At 53.3% G+C, this 16,387-nt stretch overlaps 1 protein-coding gene across 1 annotated transcript in view; it reads right to left on the reverse strand.

Annotated features, from left to right (window-relative positions):
- The window catches only part of LOC137900763 (zinc finger and BTB domain-containing protein 16-A-like), a 50,477-nt gene continuing 34,090 nt past the window's right edge, over window positions 1–16,387 (reverse strand). The window contains 4 exon segments of the mRNA XM_068744899.1: window positions 1–230; window positions 2,821–2,901; window positions 2,904–2,990; window positions 7,872–8,042. Of these exon segments, the coding sequence (XP_068601000.1) occupies window positions 1–230; window positions 2,821–2,901; window positions 2,904–2,990; window positions 7,872–8,042 (569 nt within the window).

Below are 16,387 nucleotides of genomic sequence, written 5' to 3' on the forward strand. Positions count from 1 at the left end.
TCAGACGTAGCAGAGGTACAGGTAGGTCTTCTCTATGCGCCAGTCCGGCGGGACGTCCTCGGGCTTGTGGCCCTTCATGTGCTTCTGCATGGACGACAGGCTGGGGCAGTACTCCAGGCAGATGGTGCATTGATAGGGCGAGGCGCCATTGTGGGTGCGCAGGTGCTTGATCATGGCGGAGTAGTCCCTGGACCGCTGGTGGCACAGCTTGCACTCAAATGGCTTCTCACCTAGAGAATGAAAGGGGGGGAGAAAGCATAGCTTCAGCCATTCTGTGCCAGCGCCGCGTCCCCGGTGAAGGACCGTTAGCGACTGCTAAGCAGGAAATAAATGCATTCCATTCAGAAATCAATAGAAACAGGAAGGGAAGCTGGTTCGTCCTCGAGGTGTTCGCTTGATTTAAGCATCTTATTTAATCCGACGCGGGTTTCCCTGATCATTCGTCGGGGAGCAGAACGACCTGGAACATCGCTCAGGAGTCGTGACGCTGGAAGCCGCTAACGCTAGCCCGCGCGTGGAGTTCCAGGCCGGTGTGATGTCACTGGAGTGATGTCACATTTTCCAGACTACTTTGGCGACTTTGACACCGTCAGAAACGTCGGAAACGATTGCCGAATCCGACGGGCAGGAAATGAAGTAAAACTTTAGTATTCTTATTAAATCCAGGAACATGCCATCAAAGTTCGGCCATTCCTTTGGAATCCATCGAATCTGTGCTTCATTATGCAAAATGCATCTGCTGCTGAAGGTGTCATAAATCAGAGCAGCGCTGCTTTCTTCCTGGGGGGGCGCTAATGATTCGAGTGATCCACCAGCGCTGTTAGACATGTAAATGCCGACCTTTGCCGATGGCATTTGAAACGAGCTGTCGGAAGTGATCTCGCTCGCCGTCGCCTTTCAGCTGGAGCCCAGTCGGCCCTCGCGTGGGGGCCGTGATTAGGGGGCCGCGATTCGGGTGCCTTCGGAGCCAATGAGCACGAAGGCGGCGCCGTGGGTTGTCGTGGCGTTACGCCGGCATTCTGTCGATGCTGATAACCAGACTGTAAAACAGGGCCACCTCACACAACCAGCTCATAATGAATTGCAAATGAGGCTCGGTATTGATTCGACATTGGCATTTGGGATGTGTGGATAGAAGGGGATGGGGGGGGGGGCAATGTCGATGATTCATCAAGCAGCTCCCTTTTGTGCGAGGCGGCCTTTGACTGTGCGCTTGTCACTCACTCTTGTTATCTGCTGTTGCTCTACAACTTAGCGCAAAGCCCGGCCCCCCCCCCCCCCCCCCATTCAAAAGGGGTAAAGGGTGGACGGAGGGGAGCCAATTATTGGACAGGCTGCCTTGATAGTGTGGCTTAACAGCTGGCTTATTGAACGGGAGATAGGGGGGGGGGAGGAACGAGACACGGCGAGGAGGCACTGGGCCCTGGCGGCGTGCCCCCCTGGCGGCGTGCCCCCCCTGGCGAGCGCTCCGGGTGTCCTCGCTCGGCCTGGTGCAGCGCATGCACTCGCTCTCACTGCATCAGCATCTGGATGGGGCTCCACATACATCATGGGGTCCGCCTGGGGTGTCCAACGAGGTCCTTTAACAACCTTTTCCATCATCACGTATTAATGCACAGAAATAAGAGTAAAAATAAAATACAGTCGCAATAATACTGTCAATGAAGGCAAATATGGTTTTAAAAAAGTGTAAATAAATAAATGTTTAAATATCCTTATTGATGATAATGAGATGACGTGTGGGCGGAGCATCATTGAATCTGACGTCGGTTGTTTGAGCTTATTATTTTTAATGGGGTTGCCAGACTTGGTAGCCGAGCCGGATGGATGGATGGTGAGTGGATGGTGAATGGATGGATGGATGGTGAGTGGATGGTTGGATGGATGGATGGTGAGTGGATGGATGGATGGATGGATGGTGAGTGGATGGATGGATGGATGGATGGATGGTGAGTGGATGGATGGATGGATGGATGGTGAGTGGATGGATGGATAGATGGATGGTGAGTGGATGGATGGATGGTGAGTGGATGGATGGATGGATGGATGGTGAATGGATGGATGGATGGTGAGCGGATGGATGGATGGTGAATGGATGGATGGATGGTGAGTGGATGGATGGATGGATGGTGAGTGGATGGATGGATGGATGGTGAGCGGATGGATGGTTGGATGGATGGTGACCGGATGGATGGTTGGATGGATGGTGAGTGGATGGATGGATGGATGGATGGTGACCGGATGGATGGATGGATGGATGGTGAGTGGATGGATGGATGGATGGATGGTGAGTGGATGGATGGATAGATGGATGGTGAGTGGATGGATGGATGGTGAGTGGATGGATGGATGGATGGATGGATGGTGAATGGATGGATGGATGGTGAGCGGATGGATGGATGGTGAATGGATGGATGGATGGTGAGTGGATGGATGGATGGATGGATGGTGAGTGGATGGATGGATGGATGGATGGATGGATGGTGAGTGGATGGATGGATGGTGAGTGGATGGATGGATGGATGGTGAATGGATGGATGGATGGATGGTGAGTGGATGGATGGTGAGTGGATGGATGGATGGATGGATGGTGAGTGGATGGATGGATGGATGGTGAATGGATGGATGGTGAGTGGATGGTTGGATGGATGGATGGATGGTGAGTGGATGGTTGGATGGATGGATGGTGAGTGGATGGATGGATGGATGGTGAATGGATGGATGGATGGTGAGTGGATGGATGGATGGATGGATGGTGAATGGATGGATGGATGGATGGATGGATGGTGAATGGATGGATGGATGGATGGATGGCGGTACCTGTGTGCACACGGTAGTGGGTCTCCAGCTGGTGCTTGAGGCTGAACTTCTTCCCACAGCCGTTACATTCATAGGGCTTCTCCCGGTGTGGATGCGTTTGTGGCCCTTCAGGGTGCTCTCATCCCGAAAGCAGCTCCCACAGAACTCACACTCGTACGGGTGGTCCCCTGCTGGAAGGGGCAGGAAAAGAAAGTGTTCACTTCACAGGTAAGGAGAACACACAGCAGCATCGGAATCCTTTCTGCTGATCATGTCAGAGCGACAGGCGTCCCAACCTCACCAGACCCTAACCCAACCTCACCGGACACAAACCCAACCTCACCGGACACAAACCCAACCTCACCAGACACGAACCCAACCTCACCAGTCCCTAATCCAACCTCACCGGTCCCTAATCCAACCTCACCGGACCCTAACCCAACCTCACCGGACCCTAACCCAACCTCACCGGACACAAACCCAACCTCACCGGACACAAACCCAACCTCACCGGACACAGACCCAACCTCGCCGGACACAAACCCAACCTCACCAGACACGAACCCAACCTCACCGGTCCCTAACCCAACCTCACCGGACACAGACCCAACCTCACCGGACACAAACCCAACCTCACCGGACACAAACCCAACCTCACCGGACACAAACCCAACCTCACCGGACACAGACCCAACCTCGCCGGACACAAACCCAACCTCACCAGACACGAACCCAACCTCACCGGTCCCTAACCCAACCTCACCGGACACAGACCCAACCTCACCGGACACAGACCCAACCTCACCGGACACAAACCCAACCTCACCGGACACAAACCCAACCTCACCGGACACAGACCCAACCTCACCAGACCCTAACCCAACCTCACCGGACACAAACCCAACCTCACCGGACACAAACCCAACCTCACCGGACACAGACCCAACCTCACCGGACACAGACCCAACCTCACCAGACACGAACCCAACCTCACCAGTCCCTAATCCAACCTCACCGGTCCCTAATCCAACCTCACCGGACCCTAACCCAACCTCACCGGACCCTAACCCAACCTCACCGGACACAAACCCAACCTCACCGGACACAAACCCAACCTCACCAGACACAGACCCAACCTCGCCGGACACAAATCCAACCTCACCAGACACGAACCCAACCTCACCGGTCCCTAACCCAACCTCACCGGACACAAACCCAACCTCACCAGTCCCCGTTTCTCTGTCTGTTAACAACATAACTCAAAAACATTTTAACATTAAAACACATTTATGGATTCAAGAATCAGTTAAAAATACATCAACTCTGATTCACTTTTACTTTTCATGGTCGGGTACAGTGTGTGGAATGGAAACGACAACAGGCATCACGCCTCATGCTTGAGCCCCGGACCCCGCGGGGGGGTGGGGGGGGTACTCCTCTCCAGCCACGTGATGCCGTGGTTATCTATCAAGGCGTTCCACGCCACCACCAATGACCTGCACCTTTCATCATCTGCCAGCATCATGCCAGGAGATAAATGAGACTCCGCCTTCTGCGACACGACTCCACCGCCAGGTGACAAAAGTCACTTCGATTCTCAATATTTTATTTGCATTCTTCTCGGCGAGTCCAACCGGCACACATTTACTGGGTTTATTTAGGCGGCGGAACGCGGCGTGAAGCCCTTTAAATGGCGACCACAAGGCGTGGAGCACTTTAATGGATAAAACGCTCTCCGTGTCTGGCCATGCTGGACGCCTTCCCATTAAAGGAAAGCCTTCTTAGGGGATGGAGCGATGCGGGAGGAGGGATAGAACGGAGGCAGGGATGGAGCAGGGCACGCGGGGGGGGGGCGTAGGGCAGAAATCAATACAAGTGACAGTCTTTATTTGTCTGCGTGAAGTTATCAGCAGCTCCCGCTGTAAGACGTTGTGCTCTTTCTGGCGTTTCAACCACAGCAGCGATCACAATCCATCACGGGGCTCGGCGGGCGCGAGCAGCGCCGCCTGAATAATAATGGAGGTCGGATTCACCTGCCTTTAATTAGAGCCCAGGATCAGAGCGGCGGTTGGGACGCCGCTCCTCAGAGGAGGCCTGTGGAAGGCCATTTACGCTGAACGCCTTGCTGTCGCACTAACGCCTGCGCCAGCGCCAGCCGACCTTGTGATATAAACGTGGAGACGTTTATATCACGTTTATAACCCACGAAACCACACAGTTCATGTGGACTGACGTGATGTCACCCGACAAAGCGGGTCGCTGTCCAGCGTCCTGCTCGCCTCCAGCAGGCGGCCACTGGGGGGCCCCAGAGCGCAAGGCTGGATGCGCTGAGGCGAAAATGAATCAAAGGCAATCCTGTCATCGCATTGTGAGGATGTAAAAGGGGCCAGGCAGGACAGGAGGGTGGAGAATTACGCCGTCCCGTCATCCCTCCTTTCCTTCCCCTCGCTCTCCTCCACATGGCTGGGGAGGGACCTTCGAGCATCACCACCTGCGTCTCCTGAATCACCTCCTCTACATTTACCCCCCCCCCCAAACTCTATCGCCTCTTCTGACACCCAAAACGCCTGCTCAGGGTGCCTGTGCCCACGGGCACCCGGTGGGGGGGGTTCTCATTATGTGCTGTAAGAGGCTGTAAATCAGGCTCCATGACTGCCAGGACCAGCCCCCCCCCCCCCCCCAGCTGTCCTGCTATCAAATACAGCTGCAAACACAAAACATCCAGCCAGAGCAGACAGCAAATCGGCTCCGGGTTTAAAAAACAACAACAACAACGGAATATTAATGAGACCTGGTCTGTACGGAGAGCTCGGCGAGAGGGTTGGGAAGCTGCCATGCCCCCCCCCCCCCCCCCTGTGATAAACCCGTCCTGCATTGCACCCTAACCCGTCCTATATTGTACATATACGCAGTAACGATGTGTCAAACAGTACACAACACAGCCTGTCAACAAACGGCGACAAAGGTGCCCGGGTGACGCAGGTGGATGGGAGGCGGCATGCGCGCGTCCTCTCCAACGCCTGGGAGGTGGAGCAGACGCGGTGGCGCGGCTCGAGATGCTCCACCCCCCTCCGCCGCCTCGCAGCCTCACACTAATGGCGTATTCGCCTGACTTGTAAATAGGCCGACTGCTCTCATCTCGCTGCCTTTCGCTTCAAATATTTATCCGTGAGCCGGCGAGCTAAATCGGCTCTGACAGGGAGACTGTTATTTAAGGTCGCAGACAGGCGGCTGGCTGAGGGGGGGGGGCGCATCGGCCGCTCGCTGCTGAAATGGGATTCATTTCCATGCGTTCATATTCTGTCATGGTTCCGTTTTGGTGCATCCGTCAGAGCCCTGCAGCATTAGCATCAGCACAGAGTGGGCTGAGGGTAAACAACAACAACAATCACAACAACCACAATCACAACCACAACAACAACAACAATCACAACAACAACAACCACAACAATCACAACAACAACAATCACAACAACCACAATCACAACCACAACAACAACAACAATCACAACAACAACAACCACAACAATCACAACAACAACAATCACAACCACAACAATCACAACAACCACAATCACAACAACAACAATCACAACCACAACAACAACAACAATCACAACAACAACAATCACAACAACCACAACAACAACAACAATAACAACCACAACAACAACAACAACAATAACCACCTCAACAACAACAATCACAACAACAACAATCACAACAACCACAACCACAACAACAACAATCACAACAACCACAATCACAACAACAACAATCACAACCACAACAACAACAATCACAACAACCACAATCACAACAACAACAATCACAACCACAACAACAACAACAATCACAACAACAACAACCACAACAATCACAACAACAACAATCACAACAACCACAATCACAACAACAACAATAACAACCACAACAACAACAACAATCACAACAACAACAATCACAACAACCACAACAACAACAATAACAACCACAACAACAACAATCACAACAACCACAACAATCACAACCACAACAACAACAATCACAACCACAACAACAACAATCACAACAACCACAATCACAACAACAACAATCACAACCACAACAACAACCACAATCACAACAACAATCACAACCACAACAACAACAACAATCACAACAACAACAACCACAACAATCACAACAACAACAATCACAACAACAACAATCACAACAACAACAATCACAACAACCACAATCACAACAACAACAACCACAACAACAACAACAATCACAACAACCACAACAACAATAACAACCACAACAATAACAACAACAATAACCACCTCAACAACAACAACACTGTAAATAAGCGGGAGGTGGTGATGTTTATTATGTGGAACATGATTGGTCAGATATTTACCACTACGGGTTCCTAAATGTGCTTTTAAGCTGCTCTATTACATCATTATCATTATCTTCCCTCCCAACCAATCAGCGCTGGAGGAGGATGTGCCGATTCCTGCTGGTGCTGACATGACCCCACCCTGCTCTGCCTCTGATTGGATGACGATGACACAATAGTTCTGCCTCTGGAAGTCTTCGTGTTCTTCATCGTCATCATCGTCACTTTCTGATCAGGAATAGTCACAGGTGCAGCCAGAATCACGTCGATAATGGAAACGCACCATGGAGACGAGGACGAGGACGGAGACGGAGACGGGGACGGGGACGAGGACGGAGACGAGGACGGAGACGGGTACGGGGACGAGGATGGAGATGGAGACGAGGACAGAGACGGGCAGGAGACGGGGACGGAGACGAGGACAAGGATGGAGACAGGCAGGAGATGGGGACGGAGACGGGGACGGAGACGAGGACGGAGACGAGGACGGAAGGTGGGAACGCCTGAACTGAACCGGGGAAGCGCGCTGGCGGCGCTCGGCCATCTGGAAGTTACTCAAATGCTCTCGCAGGTTTGCTCGTGTCTCGGAAGCGTCCAGGAATTACTCGAGTTCCAAAGATTAGTATCAGAAAGAACTTCCTGACGGACTCTGATCCCCGTGATGTCACGGGGGGCGTCCACTGACCTGTGTGTGAGCGGAGGTGGCGCTTCAGAGCGGTGTGGCTCGGGAAGGTCCGGTTGCATTCGCTGCAGATGTAGCTGCGCACGCCGGCGTGGACCTCCATGTGCTGCTGCAGCGCCGTCTGCGTCTGGAAGCGCTTCCCGCAGAGCAGGCAGAAGATGGCCATGTCCGAGCCTGCAGGGGCAAGAAGGGACGTTCAGCACGGAGCAGGAATCATTGGGGGGGGGCAACACGGTGCGGAAGGATCTCAGCCGACAGGAAGTCTGCCCAGATTGACAGAAATAGATCAGAGTCATTGATAAATGACGGAGAACCGAGGCTGCGGGTCACACGGCAGGATAAAGAGGAACCGTAGGCGTGACCCGTCCCAGCTAGCTGCTGTCGCTAGCAGCTAGCTGCAGTTAAAGGGTTAAAGGAGTACTCATGTTTCAGGAGGTGAGTAAAAAGATAAGGATCTCTGATGCAATACTTCAAGCCAGAGCAAACACAGGAACAGACACACACACACACACACACACACGCACACACACACACACATGCACACACACACACACACACACACACACACACACACACACACCTTTTCATTTACCAGGCTGGGGGGCCTCGGGGGAGGGACTGAGTGTTCGGAGCTCCGTTTCTATTTCATCAGTCAATAACACATCTTTGGGGCAAAGCTGACACAAATTTAAAAATCTATGAAGAGCAGCCTCATGCTCATAACCACCGGAGGAGGAGGCGGGCCCACGACAGATCAATCAGTGGCTCAGCCAATCTGCACGCTGAAGAGCGAGGATGGAGGGAGGAGGCGGCGCCGCTGGAGAGGGATGAAGATGAAGAACAGCTGGGTCCAACCCAAAAGGAGAATATGTTGCTGCATGGAGAGCGAGATACCGCCGGGGGGGGGGCAGGACATCCCTGTTGAAAACCAATGTGCCGGGTTTGTGATCATGTGACCTGCGCTCCAGTCGCTAACTGAACGGCTGTGAGACAAAAGCAAAGGACCGTTAAAAATAAACAAGGACCCGCCTGCAGGGGCGCCATCGGGAAGCCTGCTCGTTGCTGCTAATGCTACGTAGCCTGCACATGTGACTAATGCTAAGTGCGTTTCCTCCTGGGATGGACTTGTCCTGGTCTGCTTCCGGGGTCTTTGGCCTCTGGACTCCCTCCAGGACTGACCGACTCTCTTCTGGTTTCCCTCCGCTCTTTGGAACCTTTGTGCATTTAGGGTTCAACCTTCTCCTTCAGGCGCTGCTCGGAAGCGTTGCAGTCAGAAACAGACGCGCCATTGTTGCTGGGAGTGACCCGAGATGATGAGGTGTCAGTGACGGAGACGGCGAGCGAGGACGGAAGGAAGTGGAGAGGGAGAAAAAGGTGGAGGAATGTAAAAGGTCAGCCGACCTCTGACCCGAGGGCGAGGCTGAAATACAAAACCGCCGCACACTGAGCCGGTGGACAAGAAGAAGAACCACGTGATGGACGAAGACGTGCACTTTGGTGTCGGGCGTAGCCGCAGCGGCGAGACCGGTCGCGTTCGAGGCCGCGCGGTACGTTTTAGGACGTGAGATTAGAGCTAAGAGACGGAGACAAAGGGACACGCTCAGAATACGGGGACCGGACGGCACGTCTGTCTCAGCCTCCGTTTGTCACCGGACGCAGCTGATCCGAGTTCACGTCCCGCCGGCGCCATCTTTATTTAAGACTGTATTTCCCCCACAAGCAGCGTTCCCCAATTTGGAGCGGTGGCCCCGCCCCCGCAAGGCATTCTCTAAACGCCCCTCCCCCCCCAGCATGACTTTGCAGGCAATAGATCTGAAAGACATTCTACTCGGACTGGCTCAGGTGACAGAAGAGGCTCGGATGTTACCTGCCTGTGTTGCCCGTAGCAACCCAAGTATAAATCAGGGGAATTGACACCCGTCCGCCATCTTCCTCCGCCGGCCTCACAGGGCGGGAACCAGGCAACCCAATCATTTCATGACTCAGCAGAATCCGAATCTGTTCATTCACACCAGGCACAATGATTTAGAGACGAGCACGTCGTCGTGGCCGCGGTGGGAGTCGAACCCCCGTCACCTCCGGTACAGCTTCAGCTTGAGTCCAGCAAACCCGAGGAAGTGAGGGAGGAACCCAGATGCGAGCGAGGCGAAATGAAGCGGAACCAACGCCACACGGAGTAAAGGGAATAATGTGTTTACAGCGGCCTGATAAACAAAAAGAACAGCAGCGAGGGGGGGGCGAGGGGGGGCGCAGGGGGAACAGAGGTCGACCCAGCAGGTCCATTACAGTGTAAAATTGACTCAGGGTCAAAGTGACACCTGAATGGAGGAGCTGGAGCAGCAGCAGCGGAGCCGGGCCTCTAACCGATCTATTTATAAAGGCAGGAGTCTTTGTGTGTGGGCGGAGCCTTAATGGGCCCGGAGTGGCAGGGCTGCTGTTATTTAAGTGCAGGATGGACCAGGACCAGTAACGGAGACAAATACTCCCCGATGGGGGGGGGCAGAGGCCGGAGAGGCTCAGCGAGGAATGGCCTGGGGGCCACGGATTCTTGGGTAACCAGAAAAAAACCTTTAAAGGGGACATATTATCCTCTTTGTCCACAAGTTAAGGCAGTTCTCAGAAAGCGTCTGTCTCAAACAGATACTGCAGGACAGGGTCCCTCATTTCTGTCTCAAACAGATGCTGCAGGACAGCGTCCCTCATTTCTGTCTCAAACAGATGCTGCAGGACAGCGTCCCTCATTTCTGTCTCAAACAGATGCTGCAGGACAGCGTCCCTCATTTCTGTCTCAATCAGATGCTGCAGGACAGGGTCCCTCATTTCTGTCTCAAACAGATGCTGCAGGACAGCGTCCCTCATTTCTGTCTCAATCAGATGCTGCAGGACAGCGTCCCTCATTTCTGTCTCAATCAGATGCTGCAGGACAGCGTCCCTCATGTCTGTCTCAAAGAGATGCTGCAGGACAGCGTCCCTCATTTCTGTCTCAAACTGATGCTGCAGGACAGCGTCCCTCATTTCTGTCTCAAACAGATGCTGCAGGACAGCGTCCCTCTTTTCTGTCTCAAACAGATACTGCAGGACAGCGTCCCTCTTTTCTGTCTCAAACAGATGCTGCAGGACAGCGTCCCTCATTTCTGTCTCAAACAGATGCTGCAGGACAGTGTCCCTCATTTCCTTCTCAAACAGATGCTGCAGGACAGTGTCCCTCATTTCTGTCTCAAACAGCGGCATCAGTAAAAAGTGTGAAACCGAAGCCGAAACTAATAATAATACTAATAAAGCCCAAAGACGCTTCACATTGTGCATTATTCATTCACTCTATACTTGGTGGTAAGCTGCTAGCCACAGCTGCCCCGGGGCAGACTGACAGGAGAGAGGCTGCCAATTTGCACCATTAGCCCTCCTGACCACCACCAACATTCACACAGGCGATGTGGGTGAAGTGTCTTGCCCAAGGACACAACGACAGTGTACACATTTGCTGGAGCCGGGAATCTGACTCAAAGACACACTCGAAGACGACAACCACGGTCCTTCTAAACTGGACCGGAGAGCATCTGAGCCGGGGGCCTGCCGGGGGCCTGCCGGGGTTAACGGGGGCCAGTGACGTGCAGTCAGGGGAGGCAAGTGAGGCACAGCCTCACCTGTCATCATATGAAATCATATAAAAATCATGTATTTGTATTATTAAAAATATTATAAAAAAACATCAGTGCTATTATATTATATATTTTATGATTTTTTCATTTTTAATAATACAATTAGTGCGTCACGTATTCTTGTGCTCAGCGGCATTAAAATACTGCAGAATGAGGCTAGTGTAATACCGCCTCTCGCCGATAGGAGACCCGTGAGTGACTCAGCGCACTCATCAGCTGATCCGCTCGTTCGAGACGGGCTTGTAAACACGGAAGCGCTGGCTGTCTGGATGTCTGGACGTCAAGCAAGAACCCGTGTTTTCTGCTTTTCCTGCCTTCTTTTCTCAACTTCTGACGATGTCTGGACTCGGATGGGATATTGCGACATGAAGAATTTACCGAGAAGCCTCCAAACACGAGCAGCGACCGCGCGTATTCATGGTCAAATTGCGGGACCGATTCGAGCAGAACCGCGGCGGACTGGGCCTGACAGAGTCCATTAGATGTGAACGAGTGTTCTGTAACGTTCTGGAGAACATAAGCTGTCAAATGAAGGCCAGCTTTGATCATTTTGGTGAGCTGGCTTTCCTTTTGTTTGTTTGGTTCTTATGTTTAACAGTTAAACATCAGTTAAACTTTAACTGATCAACACACGCACCCACACACATCCAACGCTGCACACATACTGAGCAGAGTTGAATAATTTCATTAAATCTCTTGTAAATACGCAGATTATGTGTGGTCTCCCCTTTTTGTCATAAACTGATGAGCCAGGTTTGTGACAATATGTAAAAAATGCTGGTACGAATGTTTAAACAAAACACGTTAAATGTTACCAATCAAATGATGAACAAGCTGTAGGTTCATTTATTAGTAAATCTGACTGTGCCTCACCAGACATGAACCTCACCGCACGTCACTGACGGGGGCCTGCCGGGGTTAACGGGGGCTTGCCGGGGTTAACGGGGGCTTGCCGGGGTTAACGGGGGCTTGCCGGGGTTAACGGGGGCCTGCCGGGGGTAACGGGGGCCTGCCGGGGTTAACGGGGGCCTGCCGGGGTTAATGCGGGCCCTGCCGGGGTTAAGGCGGGCCTGCCGGGGTTAACGGGGGCCTACCGGGGTTAAGGGGGGCTTGCCGGGGTTAACGGGGGCCTGCCGGGGCTAACGGGGGCCTCACTTAACCTCAAGGTCATGTATTCCTGGCAGCTGTCGCTTATTGATGATGTCATCCTCTCGGAGGACGGCCTGAACCGAAGGTGCCGCTCAGTTCTTATTAGAACACACATTTACTTACTCTAGCCGCCGCCGTCGCACCGCTGGCCGCTAATCGAGTCCTGACACTCAGGGAGGGGGTCATCTATAATGTTTGTTGTAATCAGGCTTCATCACACATCCGATCTCAGCAGTTCCAGCAGGCCTGAAGGTCGCCGACCTCCATCCGACCTCCGTCTCAACGGGACGGACGCCTTCTGATATTTACTCTTGCACGGGTCGGGAAGGTTGTGGTGCTAGCTTTCATCTTTTCTGGCACATCGCCGCCCTGCAGGAGGGGACGCAACTGACTTCCATGCATGAAGACTTACCCGGAGGCGCTCCTCCATCCGACCTTACATTTAGATGCACGAGCAAAACCCGCTGTCAGAGGTCAGACGCCGACGAGGCATCGCCACGAAGCGCGGAAACATTTTCAAGATTTAATAAGATGAGGATTTAATGAGGATCTGTAGAAGTCAGGAGGTAAGAACAGCGAACGGGAACCTTCCCAGATGATCGACATTAGAATGTCTGATGGTTATCCTGAGTCAGACCGACCGCGGGGGAGTGCTGCCGATGGTGGCACCGCTGCGACGCCGGGCCTCCTTCAAGGTGATTGGCCCACAATTGAAAACTCTTGAGGAGAAGTTGTCATTTTATTTCTATTCAGCCTCCACAGAATGCCTTGCCTGGGTTCGGGACCCACACAGCTCAGCATCCGGCGCTGGAAAGGACCTGACTTCAAAGGAGCAAGAGGAACTCACTGAACTGAAACAAGATCGTGGCTTAAAGCTAAACTTTGCTGATCTTCCTTTGGACAGTTTCTGGTTATCTGTTGCCAAGGAGTTCCCCGTTCTAGCCAACAAAGCTATTCTGACGTTGCTCCCGTTTTCAACCACATATCTGTGTGAGCTGAGCTTCTCAAGCTGGACGGCGATAAAAACTAAAAACAGAGAGAGACTGAGAGCTGATGAGGAAGAGCTTCGTGTGTGTCTTTCTACCATTACTGCAGGATATCCATTTTGTGTTCATCCAAACAGCCCCAGCTTTCCCACTAAGTATACATACATTAAAAAACTATATGTATTATAATAAAGGTCATCTAATCTAATATGTACCGTGTTAGAGTGTCATTTTGTAAATGTAAAAAATGTGCAGTGCCTCAAAAAAGGTTGGGAAACACTGAAGTAAGACGAGCTGCATGAGATGACGTCACTCAACGCGACCTGGGGGGGTCACGTCCTGCGCGGCGCGCCGGAGCTGCCGATCGGGATTAAGCACGGATTACGTTTATGACTATTTCAGGCCCTGACATCTGCCTTATGTCCTGAGTCCCCCCCCCCCCCCCGCCATGTGAACTGGAGGGTGCGTTTTCTGGGTTTGGGCTCTTCCAGTGGAAGTAGCTATCATGGCGGCGGGGTAGATTCGTGCATGCGCTACTACATTAGGACTCGCCGGGGGACGGATGAGGAATCAAACAAGCCGCCTCGCTCGTCCATCGGGCAGCGATAACTCACGTCTGGGCCGACATTGTAAGACGCAGCGCCCCCGCTGAGATTAATGCCACCAGATGCCAGGCGAGATGCCAGATTAATTACCCAGCCAGAATGTCAGCGCCACCATATGGCAGCTCAACTGGCCGTTTAGTTGACAGGGAGAGTTCTTTATAGCCCCCCATCATGGAGCACCCTCACCGCTATGTGCTACCGCGCTAATGCTGTAATTATTGGGGCGATCAGTTATGCTGGCGATATGGGCGGGCTGCGACGCCTGGCTGCGACGCCTGGCTGCGACGCCGGGCTGCGACGCCGGGCTGCGACGCCGGGCTGCGACGCCGGCTGCGACGCCTTGCTGCGACGCCTTGCTGCGACGCCGGGCTGCGACGCCTTGCTGCGACGCCGGGCTGCGACGCCTTGCTGCGACGCCGGGCTGCGACGCCGTGCTGCGACGCCTTGCTGCGACACCGGGCTGCGACGCCTTGCTGCGACGCCGGGCTGCGACGCCTTGCTGCGACGCCGGGGTGCGACGCCTTGCTGCGACACCGGCCTCCTTCAAGAAGCCTTTTGTGAAACATACAGGGTTCCTCCGCCCCGACGCCGCAAGGCTCTCAGATCTTAAACACACATCCTACCCCCAGCAGCAACAACCTGGAGCTGAACAGCCAGAAAACAGTGGAGATGATCGTGGACTTCAGGAAAGTCACAGCCCCACCGCCCCCCCTCGCCCTCACATACTCCCCTACCCCCGTCTCCATCGTGACTCTTTCCGCTTCCTGGGCACCACCATCACCCGGGACCTCAAGTGGGAGCCGACCATCAGCTCCCTCATCAAGAAGGCTCAGCAGAGGATGTACTTCCTGCGGCAGCTGAGGAAACTCAAGCTGCCGACCCAGATGTTGGTGCAGTTCTACACCTCCATCGTGGAGTCCGTCCTCACCTCCTCCATCACCGTGTGGTACGCTGGCGCCACCACCAGGGACAGACACAGAGTGCAGCGCATTGTACGTGCTGCGGAGAAGGTGATCGGCTGCAAGCTGCCATCGCTCCAGGACCTGTATGTCTCCAGGACTCGGAGGCGTGCAGGTCGGATCACAGCCGACCCTTCTCACCCTGGACACGGACTCTTTGACCCTCTCCCCTCAGGCAGGAGGCTACGGTCCATCCGGACCAGAACCTCCCGCCACAAGAACAGCTTCTTCCCCTCGGCTGTAAGACTCATGAACGATTAATAATTCTGTCTCTTGAACATTCATAACTGATAACTTGCACTGTTCCATTTGCACTGCGTGATTACGCTAGTTTACTGCTGCTTGTACACATCTGTGTATCCACTCCGGCTGCTGTTGATGTGTCTGTACTTGTATGTTTTTGTATTTTGTCATTATTGTTACATGTAGCACGACTTCACCGAGAAACATTCCTAGTCAGTGAAGCCTCACTGACAATAAACTGATTCTGATTCTGAACTTAAGAGCTTTCAGCTGCAACCCCCCCCCCCGGCAGAGTGAATACATTCTGAACGCCATTAGAATGCATTTATCTGCGTGTTTGTTTCTTCCCTCGCCGCCGCCTGTAAAGATCATAAAGTGAATGTCAGAGCGAGGAGCAGCAGCCGCCGCTGCACCCGTTACCGTGATTTACGGTTCCACCGCCGGCCCCTTCCCGTCCTGAACTTCAGCATCATCCAATGCACCGGCCCTCTCCCACCACCAGCCTGCCCCCGCCTCGCAGCCCCCACAAATCGGCTTTAACCAGACAACCTGTGCCGCGTGGCTCGGAGTAACAAGTAACAAAAGGATGATTAGTACACAGAGCAGCCGCTCGCCAGGCCTCATTGGGATTCACGGCGGGCGACTGTGTCTGATGAAGTCTACAGCATCAAACCATTTGTTACTCCTATTGAGGAGGCTTCGGGCTACTGGCAATTAAATTGGAATTAGCGCTGGGGAATGAGATACGGCAGATTCATACCAAGGAGGGGGGGGGGGGGGCTGTCTGGAACCGGCTCGGCTCCGATCAAATCTGGAAGTCATTTGCTTTCCTTTCCTCTCGCTTATTTCCTGCGTGACTTCGGTGATCACGTTTCCAGAGCCACCGTCTCCATTCCAAGCGACTCCCAGAGTTAAAGG

The sequence above is a fragment of the Brachionichthys hirsutus genome, chromosome 10 (assembly GCF_040956055.1).
Source record: "Brachionichthys hirsutus isolate HB-005 chromosome 10, CSIRO-AGI_Bhir_v1, whole genome shotgun sequence".
Lineage (NCBI taxonomy): Eukaryota > Metazoa > Chordata > Actinopteri > Lophiiformes > Brachionichthyidae > Brachionichthys > Brachionichthys hirsutus.